The sequence below is a fragment of the Mercenaria mercenaria genome, chromosome 3, assembly GCF_021730395.1.
Source record: "Mercenaria mercenaria strain notata chromosome 3, MADL_Memer_1, whole genome shotgun sequence".
NCBI classification, from domain to species: domain Eukaryota; kingdom Metazoa; phylum Mollusca; class Bivalvia; order Venerida; family Veneridae; genus Mercenaria; species Mercenaria mercenaria.
The window spans coordinates 65,847,019-65,869,890 of NC_069363.1; the positions used below are offsets into that span (position 1 = coordinate 65,847,019).

The 22,872-nt window shown below is 36.8% G+C and overlaps 1 protein-coding gene across 2 annotated transcripts in view; it reads right to left on the reverse strand.

Moving 5' to 3' along the window:
- Positions 1 to 4,377: 4,377 nt before the first annotated feature.
- LOC123524516 (1-acyl-sn-glycerol-3-phosphate acyltransferase epsilon-like) overlaps positions 4,378 to 22,872 on the reverse strand; it is a 30,935-nt gene continuing 12,440 nt past the window's right edge. Inside the window, exons 3-9 of one of the 2 annotated variants that reach the window (XR_008370259.1) lie at positions 22,544 to 22,659; positions 20,517 to 20,606; positions 15,876 to 15,966; positions 15,008 to 15,172; positions 13,724 to 13,847; positions 5,448 to 12,529; positions 4,378 to 4,647 (exon numbers count right to left, since the gene is read on the reverse strand). Coding sequence is in view for 1 of the 2 variants with exons in the window: in XM_045302763.2 (XP_045158698.2) it covers positions 12,307 to 12,529; positions 13,724 to 13,847; positions 15,008 to 15,172; positions 15,876 to 15,966; positions 20,517 to 20,606; positions 22,544 to 22,659 (809 nt within the window). In the remaining variant the exon portion in view is untranslated. Of the gene's footprint in view, positions 12,530 to 13,723; positions 13,848 to 15,007; positions 15,173 to 15,875; positions 15,967 to 20,516; positions 20,607 to 22,543; positions 22,660 to 22,872 lie in introns of both variants that reach the window. The other variant, XM_045302763.2, reaches the window with a different exon arrangement.

Sequence of the window (22,872 nt, forward strand, 5' to 3'; positions counted from 1 at the left end):
CACATGACCCAGGTTCAAACCTGACCTAGAGATCATCAAGACTAACATTCTGACCCAGTTTCATAAAGATTGGGTCACAAATGTGGCCTCTAGAGTGTTCACAAGGCAAATGTTGACGGACGATGCATGCATGACGGATGACGGACGCCGACAGATGCCGGACAATGACCGGTCACAATAACTCACCTTGAGCACTTTGTGCTCTGGTGAGCTAAAAAGCAAGAAAGTATGTCAGCAGGTCACATTCATGGTCACTGAAAGTCAGTTTTAAGATCGGTGTGCTAAACTGTTCATGTCATCCAAATTTCAAGGCTGTATCTTAAACAAGAGGGCCATGATGGCCCTATATCGCTCACCATTGCTCTCAATGATAAGATCAAGTTTTGACATAGATCACATTGGCATACACTTTAAATATCATCAGGATAAAATGTTCTGGTAACAGTCTCTTTTGACCTATGGGTCAAGCACTTGTCATATTGAGCCAAACTCCATACCAAGTTTGAGGGTCCTTGACTCAAATGCTGCATTTTTGTACTAGTATGATTATTTCTTACCCTGGAAGACTTAAATAACATTTAAAACCAATCTCATTAGATGCTTCTGAGGTATATTCATTTACATAAAATAAAGGGAGGTAATCTGTCATAAATTCAGTAAAAAGGTATCTACCTTGATTGTCCGAGTCCATCTAATGACATAAATGACATTTCAAATTGGTATCTTCGTTGGTTCATGAGATACACCCATTTTAATTTGAAACAAAGGGAGGTAATTTGACATAAATCAGTCCATAGTTATCTACCTTGACTGTCTCAGTCCAACTAATGACAATAATGAAATTTCAAATGAGTCCTATAAATACTTACTGAGATAAATCCATGTTTTTAAATCAGGGGAGGTAATCATGCATTGGTATATGCATGTAGAAGATACAGAGTACAAGACTTTACAACAATATATTAGAAAAGTAAGTAAAAGTAGAAATTTCTTACCATGGAAGACATAAATAATGTTTCAAACCAATCTCAATAGAAGCTGCTAGGTATATTCATTTACATAAAAAATAAAGGGAGGCAATTTGTCATACATTCAGTCAATATGTATCTTCACTGATTGTCCAAGTCCATCTGATGGCATACATGAAATTTCAGATCAGTATCTTCATTAGTTACGGAGATATACCCATTTTAATTTGAAATAAAGGGAGGTAATTCGACATAAAATCAGTCCATAGTAAAAAGCAATGTAGAGTGATGGTACTTGCTGTGCAAGTCAGCTTTTAATGGCGAATGAATGCTTTAAGTTTTAAAGCAATAGCTTTAACCGTTAAGGAGAAAAGTTGACCTAAATGCAAACTATAACCAAGAAATCTGATACTTTTTAAGTCAAAAAGGGCCCATAATTCTTGCAAAAAGCAGGATGAAGTTATGTTTCTTAATGTACAGGATCAGCTATTGATGGTGAACAAGTGCTGCAAGTTTTAACACAACAGCTTTGATAGTTTAGGAGAAAAGCTGACCTAAACATAAAACTTAACCAGGCGATGCTGACCAAACGCTGATGCCGGTCAAGTGTTGACAATAACTAATCTTTTTTTCTCTCAAAAAATCAGATGAGCTAAAAATTGTAATGCTGAGTTACTATTCCAGTTGGAAAAAAAACTTTCCTCAGCTTTCCTCAGTAAAATTTCCATGCAAGCATAACTGACAGAAAAGAACAGCAACTGTTATGGCTTTTATGTCAGTACATTTTACGATGAAATAACTTTTCAACTATGCAGGACTACACATTTCATAGCATTTGTAAAACATGACACTGTTTGAAGCAAACAGAAGGGATATAAGCTTGCTTTACAAAATTATGTTCTACAGTCTTAATTTTTCTTTTAAAATTTTACACTAGTTTTGTTAAACAGACTTAATGATAGATAGACTATACTTTTTGGATATGAAATACAGAATAATTTTACAGTGCTAACTAAAATATTTGCAAAAGTGCTAGGTTTAAACTAAATTTAAGAAACTGCCATAGCCTTTTATTACATTCTTTCTGCTTTTTACAAATTGATTCCTAAACCCTTGACCTCTAATTCCAAATTTCCCTGACTTTTGCCCAATGTCCAAATTTCCCTGACCTATTACAAAATTCCCTGACTTTTCCCTGACCTTGAAAAAAATATGTTTTTCCCTGACCGTGGGAACCCTGGATCTGGCCAGTTTTTGAAAGGAACTGAGATATTATGCCAATACAACTTGTGTACAAGTTTGATTAAAATTTATTACAAACTGTGGTCTCTATCGCGTTCACAAGAAATTGTGGACAGATGACGGACGGACAACGGACGATCACAAAAGCTCACCTTGTCACTACCTGACAGGCAAACTAAAAACAAGAAAGTAGGTTAGTAAGTAAAGGTCACAGTTGGGTGACCCCTAATCACTTGGGGTCATCAGGTAATTTTAATTAAACAGTCTAGGAAATATGATCTGATAATTTTAGCAATATACCTCTTCTTCTTCAAAGGGGGGCAAAACTAGGGACCCCCAAGGCCTCTTTTCACCCCAGGGTAATAATTTGAACAATCTTGGTAGAGGACCACAGGACAACACTACATACCAAATATCAAAGGCCTAGGACAGGAAAATTTTTAAATTTTTTTCCTATACAAGTCTATATAAACCATGTAACCTCCCGAGCGGGGCCATATTTGACCCTAGGGGGATAACTTGAAAAATCTTGGTAGAGGACCACCAGATGATGCTACGTACAAAATATCAAAGCCCTTGGCCCTGTGGTTTAAGACAAGAAAATTTTCAGTTTTTCCCTATGTAAGTCTATATAAACTATGTGACCCCCAGGGTGCCCTAGGGGGATAATTTGAACAATCTTGGTAGTGGACCTCTAGATGATGCTACAAACCAAATATCAAAGTCCTAGGCCCTGTGGTGTTGGACAAGAAGATTTTCAAAGTTGTCCCTAATATAAGTCTATGTAAACCATGTGACTGCCAGGGCAGGGCCAAAATTGACCCTAGGGGGATAATTTGAATGAACTCTAGAAACTCTGGATGATGCTACATACCAAATATCAGTCCCAGTATCCATCCACAGAATTCCACCCTAAGTATTCAAAATGGTTGCATCTTTTCTACCTCTCTTAATTTTTCAGTTTTTCTCTGTTAGCTAAATTCTAAAAGTAGGGTAAAGTTAAGATGCTGACACAGCATGTTTTTAAAATGCTCTTTTTAACAAAACCCATCATTAATAGCCACTCTTTATTCAACACTGAACTTTCATAAACATTGTTCATCTTTTGGAAACCAGTTTTTATCTGTACTAAGAAGAGTTGACTAAAACAAATATTATTGATCAGTGGCTATAAGTTAACAGAATACTTAGGACAGATTAGGATTTAAATACATGTACAAAACAAAACAAGGTCATAGCTCCACATTCCAACAAAGTATTAGCAATTTGGTTTTCCAAATGGTTTTCCATGTTCTGGCCTCTGTGACCTTGCCCTGTAGCAGAGTGACCCCAGAATCACTAGGGGTCATCTACTCTGCATGTCCAATCATCCTATGAAGTTTCAACATTCTGGGTCAAGTGCTTTTCCAGTTATTGATCAGAAACTGTTATCCATGTTAAGGCCCCCTGTGATCTTGACCTTTGATCTAGTAGCCAAAACAATATTAGGGGTCATCACCTCTGTAAGCCCTACCACCCTATGATGTTTGAATGTGTGTGTGTGTGTGTGTGTTCGGGTTTAACGTCTTTTTCAACAATTTTTCAGTCATATTAAACGACGGTGTCTACTTGTAGAAGTGAGCACAATGCCCAACTTTATAGTGCTGCCTCACTGAAATATCACGCCATAGACACGTGACATGATACCCCACCCAGTCACATTATACTGACACCGGGCTGACCAGTCCTAGCACTACCCTCTTAATGCCGAGCGCCAAGCGAGGAAGCTACTAGTACCATTTTTTACGTCTTTGATATGACGTGGCCGGGGATCGAACCCACGACCTCCGGCACTCGAAGCGGACGCTCTTCTAGGTAAAATAGTTCTCCAGTTATTGATCGAAAGTAAAGTGTGATAAATGCATGGCCCCTGTGACCTTGACCTTCGATGGATTGATCCTAAAATTGAATGTTCTAGGTCAAATCATTCAGTTATTGGTCAGAAATGAAGTGTGCCGGATGGACAGACAGGGAAAAAACAATGTCTCCCCCAGTGAGGGCGGCGGCAATAATAAACTTCCTCAGTGAATATTCTTGTGTGGCGGGGGGGGGGACATAATAAGCCTTTCTCATAATTGACAGAAAAGAATAGTTAATAGTCGGTTGGAAAAACACGTAAGACGAAATATAAGATTAAAAAACCTTTATTTTCTTTATTCTTTTTATTTCTTTTGAGAACATGAGGTAATCTGACAAATAACTGGCTATGTGACTATAAATTTTAATAATTTTTCATTTCCCCTAAGATCGTACATCATACAACATAACAAATTTACTTTTTGTGCACAGATCTATATACAAGCTGTAATCATAAAAGTTTTAAAGAATTTACTGAATAACATTTACTTAAAAAAGCATAGCAATGATTACAGCAGTAAAACTGTTTAAAGACAATTCACTTAAGGTATTATATCACTAATAGTAATGTTTTCAAAATGGTCTTTGCTAGGTATATTCTGAAAAGTAACCGTGTTTTGCATTATTTTGCAATTTTTAAACAACTTTTACCATGCCGCTTTTTATAAATTTTGTATAACTTATGGTATCTCCTCAAGCTCAAGTAGAGACAAATTTCAAAGTGGTGGCCACTATCCAAAACGTTTGCAGAGAACCCATTTTAACATTAATTTTAATAAAAGAAACATCAAACTATTGGTAAACAATTATAAAACACAAAATAAAAACGTCAATATCAGTTTTTCTATGGTGCCTCAAGTAAACGGATTTAATAAGACAGAATTCATACTTCAACATTGAAAAAATAAGGTCGAATGCTATGTTTCTGTTTTGAATTTTGCTTACTGCATTTAAAAATAACCTTAGGGTAGATGTAAAACCTACCTAAATTTCTTCCACAATATATAATCTAAGAGTGAAAGCAAAACAGAGAACTTTCACCACACGTAACTCAATATTTTTAAAGATGTGTAACTCTACCCTTTCTGTTTAAGTAGTAAATTCACTTTTAACACCAAGAAATGGCTTATAAGATTCATCTTTTTCCATTTTTATACAAGAAATCAATAATAAGTCTTGAAAGAAGTAAAAACTTACTAGAAAAAAAGGAAAATAAGAAAAAAAAAATTTGGTCCCACTAGGGCTTGAACCTACGCACCCGTAAGAATTGCATTAAAAGTAGATTTATGGTTGGAATTGAATACTCTTCAAAAAAGAGGTTCTCTATTAGTGATCTAATACCTTAATCAGTATACAAAATGTAGCTCCTGTAAATTTGGACATATTTGTAAAATATCTTGTGTGTAGTACAAACTGACTAGCAGTATGAATAAATGAACAAAGGTTTGTTTTATATCATCAGCCATTTAGTTGTTTCTATGTTCAATAAGTAACTAGATTTATAGTCAAATTTCACTATGTTCTTAAAGAAAGCACGACACTGCTCTGAGCACTGCCGGCTCACACTCACTACAGCAATTCATGTGATTCACGTAGTCCCCCGTTTGTTTACCTGATAATTTTCTATATTTCTATATTCTACATAGCTCGAAATACTGAATAACTCAAGTATTTTGCTTTTATCTCCTTTAGTCATACAACAATAATTAAGTATTTTACTTGTCAGTATTTTGGTTAAATTCATTAAATTTGAGTTGCAAATTCAATTCAATAGTACTGAGGTGATAATGTTTTCTTTATACAAATATTTTGTACCATAAGACATAGTGAATAAAGACAAATGAAAATAAACATATAAAAATGCTTGCCTCACAGGTATGAGATTCTAAAGAAAAAAGTCCGGTTCTGCCTGCTCAAATAACGTGTAAATTTCTTGGAACTGGTATCCTCTATTAAATACCGGTAATGTGTTTGTAAGGACTCCAGACTTATTTTGAGGTGCAGTTGTTGTGATGTAAAATAAACCTTGATTCAAATTCAAAAAATTAAAAATCAGCCACAAATTTGTGATCATTAATTAATCATAATGAAAACAGATTTAAAATAGCTAATCTTTTTCGATTTTTGGCAATAACATAATTTCAACAATTTTGTAAATTGTTCACACAATGCTCAAGAATTGTTGTCATATTCTGTCTAATTAGAAATCATTTGACATGCACCCTGATAGTACAGAGTGGCAACTTTACATGATTCAGCTTATAATGGGGGCATTATCAGGACATCAGAATTCATCAACCGCAAAAAACTTTTGTAGACGGTCATGTTATTGCCCATTTATTCATGATTTGTTGACACTATGATTAATCAGCACACCACTACCTATTAATATTTCATCTGAGCACTGCTATGCAAAAAACAACATTTTGGCTTTGTGACCAGTTTGGTTCCAGATCAGCTTGCAGTCTGATGTGGATCTATACAGTTCGCTTATAAGTTGCATATAAATGCTGGAAAACTAACATTATGGATGCTTGTAAGTTGTATACAAGCCATGGAAAACTAACATTACAATAATTATGGATATGAGGATAAATGAACAGTATGCCCCAAAACTGTTTTTTGCACAGCCACACTCATGTGTTAAAACATACTATAAACACTGAACAAACCAAGAACTAAAAAATATTATCATTTAACAGCATGTATGAAAATCATTTTTTAAGACCAACCTTATTTTCTATAGATGTATATGTTTGGCACTCTGGAATTAATTGCTAAACTGCCAAGGGCAATGAAAGAATCTATACGAATTCACCATGTATCCAAACTACACAGATGTAACTTAATATTAGGAGTTATCAGGAAAAGCACTTTCACTTCTTTGCATTTTTGAATTTTGGTAGACAGTAAAATTATTGTTTGAATAGTCCTTTAAAATTAGGCAGGTTTTTTTCTTAAGAATAATTTGGCATTTTTTCTGCCTATTAAGTACTAATGTACTTGTGTGTCCAAAATTTCAGCTTGCAAAGGATTATCGCATATGCAGAATGCATCTTACAGGTATTTATTAAAGTAGCTATGGCAACTTGGTTTATTCGATAACGTAATTTCCAAGCTTGATTTGCTTCCTTGCAACTGTACTGCAAACATTTCTCATAAAACACAAGAATGTTTTGACACAATGGAAATATAAACATATATATATATATATATATATAAAAAACTCACAAACAAAAATCCTATAAAACACAAGGCTCTTCATGACACAATAGAAATAAATTACATATATGAAACACACACAGCAAAAATATCTCTTACATAATTATAAAATACTATTTTGTCTAAACAACAACTGCATCCATTAGATTATGGAAGACATGAAAAAGTACATCATATTAACAATAAAATGCCAGAAATTGCCTTTGATTTCTCAAATTATACTACAGTTTTTCTAATTAGTCAACATCCAATGAATGATTCTTTTTTATTAAACATATAAGTGTTATCATCTGAAACAGTACAAAATACGTATGTTCTGGCTCGTGAAAGCCATACACTATTTGTGCACTGGCTTAGATTAAAAAATGGAGAAGATACTGAGTGAACATTCAGTGATTCAAATGCTGTACCTACTGATGGAATGTGGACAAAATCCCCTCTTTCATTTTTTCCATTTATATCCAAATTTTAGGATCGATAATTGTCATCTTAATAATTGACATTTTTTCATTCATTTCTGTTTATTTATGGGAAAATTGTCTGCCTTGGTCACACTGTCCCAGCGAGAAGGGGTATTTGTCCTACATTCCCTACTAATAGTTAACTTTATTTTATTTGTAACATTTTAACTTTACATGCAGTATCCATGAAAATGAGACCTTATTTTTCTACTTTGCTATAGCAAAAGCAGAAAATCACTTTCTATATACTGGTACTACCAGATAAAGTTGCAATGATTTGATTTGTTGATTTTGGTGTTTTGGCACAGCAACACAGTAAAGATTACATGGCACCAAACAGAACTTAAATTTTTGGCTTCACATCTTATTTACATTCAAATGAAAATATGAAGAATAAAATCAAAAACACATGAGAAATGTTACAATAAGAAATGAGACTGATTACTGTAAAATCATTAAATTTCGTGGGCATGAAATTTCGTGGTTTTGGTCAAAACGGCAATTTTGTGGGGATATGAATTTATGGATTTCAACTTTTGAACATACAAGAGCTCAGAGCTTGAATATTCGAAATATTGTCCCAGAAGCAGGAAAATATTACCCAAAATGTTAAAATATCAAAAGAGTTTTAAGTTCAAAAGGGGACATAATTTGACCAAAATGCATGTCAGAGTTATGGGACTTGATGCTATGAACTAGTTTTATAACCCCGAAGGCACATGTGAAGTTTTAACTTAATATTGCATTTGTTCTGCAGATAGTAACTTGCACGTAAAACTTTAACCAGAATTTTCTAAGTCCAAAAGGGAGCATAATTTGCCCAAAATACATGTCAGAGTTATGGGACTTGATCCAGTGAGGTTGGTAATTGATCTATAAAACAAAAAATAAGTTTCAAACTATATGCCTTAAAGTAATAGCTGTTTGTACTTGCCGCAAAACTTTAACCAGGATTTTCTAAGTCCAGAAAGGGGCATAATTTGGCCAAAATGCAGGTCACAGAGTTATGAACTTGATGCTATCAACTACTTTTATAACCCCAAAGACACATGTGAAGTTTCAATTCAATATCTGCATTAGTTTTGGAGATAGTAACTTCCATGTAAAACTTTAACCAGGATTTTCTAAGTCCAAAAGGGGGCATAATTTGCTCAAAATACATGTCAGAGTTATTGAACTTGACCGAGTGAGGTTGGTAATTGACCTAGAAAAAGAAACAAGAGGGCCTAGATGGCTTTAGGATGCTCAACTGAGAAACACACCATAACAGTATAAACATGTTTGACCTAGTGATTTAATGAAAACAAAATTATTCTGACCAATTTTCATTAAGATTGGACCAAAAATGTGGTCTCTTAAGTGTAAACAAGTATTTTCTTCAAGTTTTTGAGCCAAGATGACCTACATTACAACTTGACCTAGATTTGATCAAGGCAATCATTCTGACCAAATTTCATGAACCTCAATTGAAAAATACAGCCTCTATCACATACAAAATGTTTTTATTTGATTTGTCCTAGCGACCTAGTTTTTGACCCCAGCTGACTCATATTCAAAACTGACCTTAATTTCATCAAGGCTATCATTCTGACCAAATTTCATGGAGATCACTTGGAAAATACAGTATCTATTGCATACAAAATGTTTTTCTTTGATTTGACCTAGTGACCTAGTTTTTGACCACAGATGACCCATATTCTAACTTGACCTAGATTTCATCAAGGCAATCATTCTGACTATATTTTATGAATATCCATTGTAAAATGCAGCCCCTATTGCGTACACAAGTTGTTTTTTTTTAAATTTGACTGGGTGACCTAGTTTTTGACCCTAGTAGACCCATATTCAAAACGGACCTAGATTTCATCCTGACAAACATTCTGATCAAATTTCATGAAGATCCGTGATAAAATGCAGCTTGTATCGCATACACAAGGTTTTTCTTTGATCTGACCTAGTGACCTAGTTTTCTATCCCAGGTTACCCATATTCAAACCTGACCTAGAATTCATCAAGGCAATCATTCTGACTAAAATTCATGAAGATCAATAGAAAAATACAGCCTCTATCGCATACTCTAGGTTTTTCTTTGATTTGACCTAGTGACCTAGTTTTTGACCCCTGATGACCCATTTTCATACTTGGCCTAGATTTCATCAATGTAATCATTCTGACCAAAATTCATGAACTGAAAAAAACTGCCTCTATAGCATAAACAATGTTTTACTCTGATTTGACCTAGTGACCTAGTTTTTTACCCCAGATGACCCATTTTCGAACTTGGCCTAGATTTCTTCAAGGTTATCATTCTGACAAAATTTCATGAAGATCAGTTGAAAAATACAGCCTCTAGCGCATACACAAGCTAAATGTTGACAGACGACAGACAGACAGACAAACGCCAGATGCCGGACATCGAGCGATCACAAAAACTCACTGTGCATTGCTCAGGTGAGCTAAAAATAAGTTTCAAAACAATATGCCTTTAAATGATAGCTGTATGTACTTGCATGCAAAACTTCAACCTAGGTGTGATGCCAATGCCGACGCCAGGGTGAGTAGAATAGCTAGACTACTGTATTCTTCGAATAGTCGAGCTAAAAATGAATGGGAATTTTACTTCTTCATTGGGATTAAATTTTGTGGATTGACTCAACCACGAAAATTAGTCCCCCACGAATATTAATGACTTCACAGTATCCCATGAATAAAACACACTAGCTATTCACAGAATTTGAAATCAAGTGCTGTTTGACTGAAAAAAACATCCATCACATATTATGTTAAACTAATATGCTACCTAACTGAAAGATATATATCCTACCCAGTGTTTTCTTCTGGTCATTCTGAAAGCATGTTACGTGTTTACCATTTGAACTTCTAGAACACTTAGTAAACTTTACATGGCATTTTATTCTGAAGACTCTAATTAATCATCACATGTGCAGGTTTACAATACAATCTTTTGAGGAAATAAGTCTTTATTCCTTTCTTAAAAATTAAAGAATGTTTCATTTGGAAGGTGTGCACCATGCTATAATTCAGGCTGGGGGAAAACATTGCTAAAATTTTGTTCATTGGGGGAAGGGGGTGGGAGGCATTTGGTCCAAAAAAATCGAAGTGCTAATATACTACAAATATACTGCCTGACAATAAACTGTCTGACAATTTACTGCCTGCAAAAATACAGTCTGACAATGCACTGCCTTCAAATATACTGCCGACAACATACTGCATGTAAATATGCCTGACAATTTACTGCCTACAAATATACCACCTGACAACATAACTCCCTGCAAATATACTGCACGACAGGAATATTTTCTTTCTAACACTGCCATAATTATCCAAAGCTTTCTTTTATATATCCAGAATGATATTCTAATCATCACTGACTAGAAACACTGTGATCTACAATACATCCTTTTAAAACTTTCCACACACAAACAACACAAAACTAAACAAGAGCTTGTCGAACACAAAATGCCCCCCTTGATGCATTCAGTAACTGCAGAAGGAACAGAAATTATTTGCTCACAGTAAACAAAAGTTCTACTGTTCTGGTTCAATGTGACCTTGACCTTTGACCTATTGACCTCAAAATCAACAGGGGTCAACTGCTGGTCATGATCAACCTCCATATTAAGTTTCGTGATCCTACGCTCAAGCGTTCTCAAGGTATCGTACGGAAAGGGTTTAACTGTTCCGGGTCAATATGTCCTTGACCTTTGGCCTACTGACCTCAAAATCTATAGGGGTCATCTACTGGTCATGACCAACCTCCCTATCAAGTTTTATGATCCTAGGCTCAAGCATTCTCATGTAATTGTCTGGAAACGGTTTAAATGTTCCGGGTCACAGTAACTTTGACCTTTGACCTCAAAACCAATAGGGATCATCTGCTGGTCATGATGAACCTCTCTATCATCTTTCATGACCCTTGGCACAAGAGTTCTCAAGTTATCGGCCAATGTGACCTTGAACTTTGACCTAATGATCTCAAAATCAATAAGGATCATCTGCTGGTCATGATCAATCCCCTTATCAGTTTTCATGATCCTAGGCCAAAGCGTTCTTGAGTTATTGCCATTTTACTGTTCCTGGTCACTGTGACTGACCTACTGATCTCAAAATCAATCCGGAAACCGTTTTACTGTTCAGGGTCACTGTGACCTTGACCTTTGTCATTCAAATCTCAAAGTCAATAAGGGTCATCTGCTGGTGATGTCCAACCTTCCAATCAACTTTCATGATCGTAGGCCCAAGCCTTCTTGAGTTATCATCCAGGAACGGATTGGTCTACATTCCGACCGACCAACATCTGCAAAACAATATACCCCTCCTTCTTTGAAGGGGGGCATAAAAATTGCTCCTGAAAAATAAATAAGTGATAACTGCCATTGACAAATGTCCCCATTTATGCTGTTTGGTCAATTTTACAGCAGTGAAATTATAAAATGGTCAAGTGTAACTCGGTCATGCCTAAATAAAACCCGTAATCTTTTAAACAAGTCATATCATGATCTGATACACATCCACAGACAGCCACATACTGTACCATACACAGCAGTTCTCCAATAAAACGTTCTGCCTTCTGGCCGGCTCAATAAAAAGACAAGACAAGCACTATAGAAGAGAAAAGACGGCACAGTAGTTGATGCCGGAATTTTCAATGTCACTGAATGTCCAGGAAATGTACCCTTCTTATCTGGCTGTTTAGAATAAAAGTGTGACATTAATCTGAAAAAGAGAGAGGAGAACTTTTAACATAATGAATATGAGCCGCGCCATGAGAAAACCAACATAGTGTGTTTGCAACCAGCATGGATCCAGACCAGCCTGCGTATCTGCACAGTCTGATCAGGATCCACGCTGTTTGCTTTCAAAGCCTATTTCAATTAGAGTAACTGTTAGCTAACAGCATGGATCCTGACCAGACTGCTCGGAAGCGTAGACTGGTCTGGATCCATGCTGGTCGCAAATGCACTATGTTGGTTTTCTCATGGGGAGACTCATATGGTATGCTTTATAAGCAGCAAAAGTTTTACAATTACAAGACTGTGATATCCACGTTTAAATCTAAATTTGCTTCCATCACACCTTGAAGACACAACATCGTGTAAACAGTACGCAGAATATCGTTATGATGAGAGGTGCAACTTAGTGTAAGTTACTGTCCCAATCAGGAACCACAGGGGTATTGCCAAGGCTGCTTTGTTGAAACTGTTAAAAGTTAAAGGCAGGAAATTAATGTGAAAACATGCATGAAAAGGTTTCAGAAATACATGTATCTAAGGAAATGTAATTTTTTGACTTTTCTCCGTATGGAAAAAGAAAAAAAAATTATTTAAAACTAGTAAAGAATTACGAGACCTGGAATGTGAGTTTTTGTGACATACCTTAAAATATGTTGCACGTTTTAAAATTGTTTCTGTATGGGTTTCAAAGACATTTAAGAAATACAATTAGGGATAGGACAGGCACGAGCAGGACAAAGTGATTCACACTTAACCCACCCATCCCAATAAAGTTTGGAAGGGGTAAAAAAAAAGTTATCCTTACAGTTGTGCTAAATTTTTATCTCTTTAAAAAAAGAATTAATACGACTTATTCTCTTAGGGACAAGATCTATCATCTCAATCCTGTTGAAAACACCTTCATTATAAATTATCATTTTATGTATAATTATCTCGAAGAATTGTTTAACCCTAATCATGCTGGGCAGGATTTATTCTGCCTTTGTGACCAGTGTAGATCATGATCAGCCTGCACACCCATGCAGTCTGATCAAGATCTACACTGTTTGCCATTCAGTCAGTACCTATTTGGTAAGCACCTCTTTTAACAGACAATGCTACTGTCCAAATAGAAAGACGGACAAATTCATAAATAAGAATTTAGCAGAGTTACTGTTATTATCATAATAGAGCATACCTGTCTTTTTGGCGGAATCTATTTAATAACCACTGCTTCAGATCTGCTTCTTCCTTGGGAACATCTTGTATCGGCACTTTATTGAAGTGTATATGTAGTGCAGGATTATTCAGGGACAGAAATTCTGAAAGGTAATAGAACATGATTTATATATAACCAGTATCTATAACAACAATGCGAATGCGTATTTTAACACTTCGTCATGAAAAGAAGGAATCTTTATACATCTGATAGCTCACTGTTATATTATTTCACATGGCAAGTTGAGTTTGTTGATACTGGCAGCAAGTGACTTCTAAATCACACACCATCTAGACACACCAAAAACAAGACCTGTTTGTAAAACACATGTGCCTCTCACGATAGCATGTCAGAGGTAACCAAGTATTAAAGTAAATTATACCATAAGTCCAAAGGTAAATATGGGTAACAGTAGAAGTTAACCTTTCATTCTAAGACATCTGATCACAGTGGGTTCAAGCATTCTCAAGTCATTGATAGCAAACCATTTTCCGCATTAAAGCCACTGTTTCCTTGACCTTTGACTTGACCTAAAACCATCAGGGGCTATTCACTGACCACTAGCAATTGTCCCAAGATACTGTACTTGACAATCACTGGTGAAAATGGTCAACTGACTAGCCAACAGACATCAGGAACCGCTATATCAGTCTCTTACGGGCATAATGAATGAGTTTAAACACTGTCAAATCCAGACTCATAATTATTCAGGTTTGTAATGGAAATGTTGGTCTTGCATAAGAATTTATTCTTTGCGTAGGGCAATTGACTGAATCAGATTTCCTAAATGCAGTAAAGCATTTTAGCAGAACTGGTCCATGGCAAGATGCTACAGACCTTTGGCTCAAGTGAGCTAAAAATGTACAAAAACATGAAAAGAAGTTTCTAAAAAATATCTTTAGATTTGGTAAAGTATTACTAGATAGACCTTCTATGTGGTAACAAAAATATATGTTTTGTTTTGAGTTAAGTGCCGTTATTCAATGATATTTCAGTTGCAACTGGCAATTAACCCAGTTTTCCTGGGATATGTACCATTACTTACCTGTTCTTTGCAAGTTATTGCTTAATTGCCCAAATGAATCAGATGTAAATAACGAATGATTTCAGACGCAATGTCTTTTGTCAGTCGTTAAGGAGAACATATGCCTTGCCTATGAATCAAACCCATGAACCAGCAATCTGTAGATATGCATTCTCCTGACTGAGCTATGCGGAAAGACTAGTGACAAATAAATGAAAGTTATACAGGAAAACCTGTACCTATCATCCCTGGAGCTGCAATCCTACAACCAGTCTCTGGCTGCACAGAATCACCGTAGGCAATTGTTACATCATATATAGCATCTACATGGTGCTGTAACTTGTCAACAGCTAACTGTAGACCCTTCACTTTTGGAACTAGCACATGTTTGAATGGCTCAATACCTGTAACAAAATTTAGAAGGCTAATGAATGTGTTAAAGTTTCTACAGCAAAATTTTTGTTGTGTGTATATGGAATGCTGACAAAATCCATCCACCCCCCTCCTCCTCCAAAATGACAAAGGCAGACAAAATCTCCACTTCATTTGATTTCTTTCTTTTTTTTTCAATTATATCTAAATTTTTACTTCATTCCATTTAAAATTTAATAAATATCATCTCATAAAATGTAATTTGTATAATCTATGTTAATCTTTTTTTTTTTAAATTTATTTTCGAGTTTTAATTCAACATAATCAAAGCTGAGATTTTCTGGTCTCCTACATTTTATGTATATTCGTTGTCCTTTTTTTAACCCTTAGCCTGCTGGCGGCAAGTGATTCTGCCTTTGCGACCAGTGCAGACCAAGATCAGCCTGCACATCCGTGCAGTCTGATCATGGTCTGCACTGATCGCTATTCAGTCAGTAATTTTTCTGTGAATACCCCTTTGAATAATAAGTGGTATGGCCCAAATTGAATGATGGACCAGTCCATTATAGAAATATAGCAGGGTAAGGGTTAAGACAAAAGCTTCAATTTGCTTATCCAGATGCTTCAGACATTAAAACTAACAACATTTATAATTATCTGATTGACATTACTTCATTTACTATCGATAATGTGGTATGTCAAAAATGATACAGATAAAAGAACTTCAAGTGTAACCTTGCTCTATAGCAGTCTGTCTACTTCTTTCAATAACATCAGGAAGTTCGGGGTTCATCCTTGTACCCTCAGGAAATATCACTAACCAAACCTTCAGAAATAAAACAAACAAGTCAGAATAGATGTTTCTTTGGGGTTTTTTTTGGACCACAGGTTGTAAAATACCCCTGTAATTCTACAGGAAATGATGACAAGACAGGTTTATCAAGGTTTACTTCGGATTTTACATTTAAGACATAGTAAATCAAGATAGGTAGTTGAAAATGTGAGCAATAACTTCATAATATCTAAGTTCAGATAGAACTAGAAATTGTTTTTCATCAAAAAACTTATATCACCCACCACTTACTATGCAGAAATTGCAAAATTCTAAAAATTAAGGGCTGTACTACCAAGTAAAATCACTGAACCATAACATTCCAATGATGTACACAACTAGGCTTAACAGTGGTAACTATTGTAAATTATGGTGGAATTCCAACCACTGGTATAGGAAAAGTAGCATACAAGCAAACATAGAGCAATGAATATGACAAATCAAAGGTCATGACTCCACTGAAAATCATTTAATCAGAACACGATGATTAACATGCACAACTAGGCTTCACACTAATCACTTCTGAGGTTTGGTGAAATTCAGCCTAATTGTATGCAGCAAGTAGTGTATTCACTGTATGCCTTTGGTATGTATAACAAAGCTTGGCACTGATAAGTCCTCTAAGGTTTGGTGGAAATCCACCAAATTATATAAGACAAGTGGCTAAAACATAACAAACTTTGATGAATCAAGGACTATAACTCTGCTGAAACAAGAGCTGTCACTAATGGTGACAAATCCCCTTGCAGCGCCTTGACCTTTGACCTGGTAACCTTGACCTTTGACATGGTGACCCCAAAGTCAATAGGGGTCGTGTACTCAATAAGTACTATTAGCATGTGAAGTTTGAAGGTTCTGGGTGCAGTGGTTCCAAGAAAAGTGCCTTCATGCAAAAAGTTAACGTTGCCCCCTGTGACCTTGACCTTTGACCTGGTGACCCTAAAGTCAGTAGGGGTCGTTACCTCAATGAGTACTATCAGCAAGTGAAGTTTGAAGGTCCCGGGTGCTGTGGTTCACAAGTAAAGAGCCTTCATGCAAAAAGTTAACATTAGCCCCTGTGACCTTGACCTTTGACCTGGTGACCCCAAAGTCAGTAGGGGTCGTGTACTCAATGAGTACTATCAGCCTGTGAAGTTTGAGGGTCCTGGGTGCAGTAGTTCGCGAGTAAAGTGCCTTCATGGAAAAAGTTAACATTGGCCCCTGTGACCTTGACCTTTGACCTGGTGATCCCAAAGTCAGTAGGGGTCGTGTACTCGATGAGTACTATCAGCAAGTGAAGTTTGAAGGTCCTGGGTGCAGTGGTTCGCGAGTAAAGTGCCTTCATGCAAAAAGTTAACATAGGCCCCTGTGACCTTGACCTTTGACCTGGTGACCCCAAAGTCAATAGGGGTCGTGTACTTAATGAGTACTATCAGCATGTGAAGTTTGAAGGCCCTGGGTGCAGTGGTTCGCGAGTAAAGTGCCTTCATGCAAAAAGTTAACATTGGCCCCTGTGACCTTGACCTTTGACTTGGTGACTGCAAAGTCAGTAGGGGTCGTGTACTCAATGAGTACTATCAGCATGTGAAATTTGAAGGTCCTGGGTGCAGTTGTTCGCGAGTAAAGTGCCTTCATGCAAAAAGTTAACGTTGCGACTAACGAACGAACAAATGAACGAACAAACGGACCGACAGTTGAAAACTAATATGCCTCCCTTCAGGGGCATAAAAACACCAAACCAGAACATGACCAGGATATGTACAACTAGACTTGGCACTGATCAGTTTTATAAAGTTTGGCGTAATTCCTCCTGATTGTATTGGATCAAGGGCCGTAACTCTGCTAAAAATCATCAAACCAGAAAATACCAAAGATATACCCAACTAGGCTTAACAATGTTCAATCTTGTGAAGTTTGATGTAAATCCATACTTAACAAGGAGCTGCGTTCAATAAATGCTTGATGCCCCCGGTCGATACAAAGCAACCTAAGTCCAAAACGAGGTCAAGGTGAAACTGAGGTCAGGTGATGTTTGAAGATGAGGAGTGGTCACAGGTTACATCTGTATTAGTATAAATTCATTCTTGTAAGCGGTATTGATGCTAGACGAAACGGTCCCATTTGGTTAACCAAGAGACGGCCCATATAAAGCAACCTAAGTCCAAAATGAGGTCATGGTCAAACTGAGGTCAGGTGATGTCTGAAGATGAGGAATGGTCACAAGTTACATCTGCATTAATATCAAGACATTCTAGTAAGGGGTACTGATGCTAGATGAAACGGTCCCATTTGGTTAACCAAGAGATGGCCCATATAAAGCAACCTAAGTCCAAAATGTTACATCTGCATTAGTATCAAGACATTCTAGTAAGGGGTACTGACGCCAGACGAAACGGTCCCATTTGGTTAATCTTGTACAGACGGACAGACAGGACAATCACTATATGCCTCCCGCATCAGTAGATGCCCGGGGGCATAAAAAGCTTGAAGATTACTTCAACCACTCTCTAGTCAGCTGCCTGGACGATCCAGTACTGGTGTCATATGAGAATGTGTGGTTGTGTCCCCATTGGGACTAAACCAACATCGTGTCCCTATTGGAACTAAACCAACAACCTTCCCGTCAACTGGCTGACACCTGAACAACTTGACCACTGCTACCTTTTATGTATGTGTAAAAAGTAACTGAGGTGCAATATATATTTCAGTATCTCAATTTAAATTGATACTGTAAGCTATATTCTCAAGTAACAAGAGCTCGTCGAACACGAAATGCCCACCTTGATGCATTCAGTAATTGCACAAGGAACAGAAATTATATGCTCACTGTAAACAAAAGTTCTACCATTCTGGTTTAATCTGACCTTGACCTTTAACCTAACAAGAGATTACAGAGTGATCTTGGCGCCATCCACTGAGCCATTTTTGAATGTTCCAAATTCAGGACTAGCTCAAGGTCAAATCAAGGTCAAATTTCATTTCGGTACAAAACAATGTGTATGTGGTCCAAATTTGAAAGCTGTGGCTTGAGAAATGTGAAACTAGGTCACTAGGTCAATCTCAAGATCAAAGTTCATTTCGGTACACAAAACTATGCTTGTGGTTCAAATTTGAAGGCTGTAGCTTGAGAAATGTGAAAGTAAGTCACTAGGTCAAAATCAAGGTCAAATTTTATTTTGGAACAAAAAGCTATGCAAGTGGTCCTAATTTGAAGCTTGTACCTTCAAAAATGTGAAAGTAGGTCACTAGGTCAATAACAAGGTCGAAGTTGTTTTCGGTACACAAACCTACGCATGTGGTCCAAATTTGAAGGCTGTAGCTACAGAAATGTAAAAGTAGGTCACTAGGTCAAGATCAAGGTCAACTCATGTCAAGGTTCATCTTGCCACTCAAAACTATACATGTGGTCCAAATTTGAATGATGTAAGTTATGGACATGAAGATTCTAAGTTTTTCCCTATAGAAGTCTATATGAAACATATGACCCTAGAGGGATAATTTGAACAAACTTGGTAGAGAACCACTAAATGATGCTACATTACAAAATATCAAAGCCATAGTTATTGTGGTTTGGACAAAAAGATTTTCAAAGTTTTTCCCTATATAAGTCTATGTAAACCATGTGACCCCCAGGGCGGAGCCATATTTGACCGTCGGGGAATAATTTTAACAATCTTAGTAGAGGACCACTAGATGATGTCAAATAAAAAATATCAAAGCCCTAGGCCCTGTGGTTTTGGACAAGAGGTTTTTCAAAGTTTTTTCCTATATAAGTCTATATAAACTGGGGTGGGGCCATATTTGACCCCAGGGAAATAATCTTGGTAGAGGACCACTAGATTTCGCTACATACCAAATATCAAAGCCCTAGACCCTATGGTTTTGGACAAGATCAGAAACCGTTTAACTGTTCCTGGCCAATGTGACCTTGACCTTTGACCTAATGACCTCAAAATCTATAGGGGTCATCTGCTGGTCATGGCCAACCTAACTATCAATTTTCCTGACACTAGGCTGAAGCGTTCTTGAGTAATTGCCTGGAAACCATTTTACTGTTCCTGGTCACTGTGAGCTTGACCTTTGACATACTGACCTCAAAATCAACAGAGGTCATCTGCTGGTCATGATCAACCGCCCTATCAACTTTTGTGACCCTAGGCCTAAGCGTTCTTGAGTTATTGCTTGGAAACCATTTTACTGTTCCTGGTCACTGTGAGCTTGACCTTTGACGTACTGATCTCAAAATCAATAGGGGTCATCTGCTGGTCATTACCAACCCCCCCCCCCCCATCAACTTCCATGATCCTAGGCCCAAGTGTTCTTGAGTTATCATCCGGAAACCGTTTTACTATTCAGGGTCACTATGACCTTGACCTTTGACCTACAGACCTCAAAATCAATAGGGGTCATCTGCTGGTGATGACCAACCTCCCTATCAACTTTCATGATCCTAGGCCCAAGCGTTCTGCAAAACATCTGCAAAACAATATACCCCTCCTTCTTCGAAGGGGGGCAAATAAAAGCGAGATTATTTATTTACAAGACTTGATGCACTGAAAACTTACTGGGATATCACTGTTTTTCAGCTGAGCAAGCTGTTTGGCTGCCTTTTCTTGATTAAATTTGCCGCTTTTCTTCACATATATACATGAATGCTGTAAAACAAGCATAGCAAGATGATGGTAAAACACTCAAGTCCAACATGATGTAGTTACTTCAAACAAGGTACTGGTAAAACACGTATGCCCCTCATGATGTGGTTACTAAAACAACAAAGTGTACATGTAAATAGTTAGGAGGACTGAATTCTGTGATTTCTAGGATCAAGTGTTCTTGACAATCAGAAACAGTTCAAGTCTCAAAGTGACCTTGATCTTCCAGCTTCTGACACCAAGATTTATAAATAAAGGCCACTGCCACACATAACAAGAGCTGTCAGTAAGACAGCGCGCTCCACTATTCGGCGATTTGACAGTAAAAATGAATTTATGTCTCAATAAGAGACCTCTACTTTAAAAGGAAGATATTTTTATATATGTTTATGTAAAGTTACAGTAAGATATAAGCAATAGTAACAAAGAACAAGAGGGCCATGATGGCCCTGTATCGCTCACCTGACCTCTTGACCTAAAGATCATCAAGATTAACATTCTGACCAAGTTTCATAAAGATATGGTCATAAATGTGATCTCAAGTGTTAACCAGCTTTTCCTTTGATTTGACCCGGTGCCCTAGTTTTTGATCCCACATGACCCAGATTCGAACTTGACCTAAAGATCATCAAAATTAACATTCTGACCAAGTTTCATGAAGTTACAGTCATAAATGTGGCCTCTAGAGTGTTAACAAGCTTTTCCTTTGATTTGATCTTGTAACCTAGTTCTTGACCCCACCTGATCCAGATTTGAACTTGACCTATAGATCATCAAGGTGAACATTCTGACCAAGTTTCATTAAGATATGGTCATAAATGTGGCCTCTACAGTGTTAACTAGCTTTTCCTTTGATTTGACATGGTGACCTAGTTTTTGATCCTACATGACCCAGATTCAATCTGGACCTTGAGATCATCAAGATTAACATTCTGACCAAAATTCATGAAGATACAGTCATAAATGTGGCCTCTACAGTGTTAAAAAGCTTTTCCTTAGATTTGACCAGGTGACCTAGTTTTTGACCCCAGATGACCCAATATTGAACTCGTCCAAGATTTTATTGAGAGTAATATTCTGACCAAGTTTCATTAAGATTGAGCCGAAATTATGACCTCTAGAGTGTTAACAAGCTTTTCCTTTGATCTGACCTGGTGACCTAGTTTTTGATCCTATCTGACCCAGATTTAAACTTGACACCTAAATGTGGCTTATAGAGTGTTAACAAGCTTTACCTTCAATTTGACCTAGTGACCTAGTTTCTGACTCCACTTGACCAAGATTTGAATCTGCACTAAAGATCACCAAGATTAACATTATGACCAAGTTTCATAGAGATATTATCATAAATGTGGCCTCTATAGAGTGTTAACAAGCTTTACATTTGATTTGACCTGGTGACCTAGATTTTGACCCCAGCTGCCCCAGATCTAAAGTTGACATAAAGATCATCAAGATTAACATTCTGACTAAGTTTCATGAAAATACAGTCATAAATGTGGTCTCTAGAGTGTTAACAAGCTTTTCCTTTGATCTGACCTGTTGACCTAGTTTTTGAACCCAACTGACCCAGATTTGAACTTGACCTAAAGATCATAAAGATTAACACTCTGACCAAGTTCCATTAAGATATGGTCATAAATGTGGCCTCCAGAGTTATAACAAGCTTTTCCTTTGATTTGACCTAGTGACCTAGTTTTTGACCCCAGATGACCCAATATCAAACTTGTCCAAGATTTTATTGAGGGTAACATTCTGACCAAGTCTCATTAAGATTGACCCAAAATTGTGACCTCTAGAGTGTTAACAGTCAAATTGTTGACGACGATGGACGGACGGACGACTACAGACACAGGGTGATCACAAAAGCTCACCTTGAGCACGAAGTGCTCAGGTGAGCTAAAAAGGAAAGAACCTAGAAAATATATAGCAGATGTTACCTGTCTGAAATAGAATCCATACAAGGGAAAGAACCTAAGACCATCTTTAAGAATATATCTGATCCTGCCAATACAGTTTTGTGGGGATGCCAGTATATTAGCTATAATCCAGTCAACTGTAATTAAGAAAAAGAAGATATTCTAAATAATTCTTCAAAAAATGCAACTAGAACTATCAAGCTAAATATTTTCATATCAACTGAAGGAAGATACTTTAACAAATCCGTGGAAATTAAATAAGTAAAAACAAGAGCTGTCAGTGGACAGCACGCTCGACTATTCTCAGTGCTTGATAGTATAATATAAGCAATGAGTAAAACTTTAACATT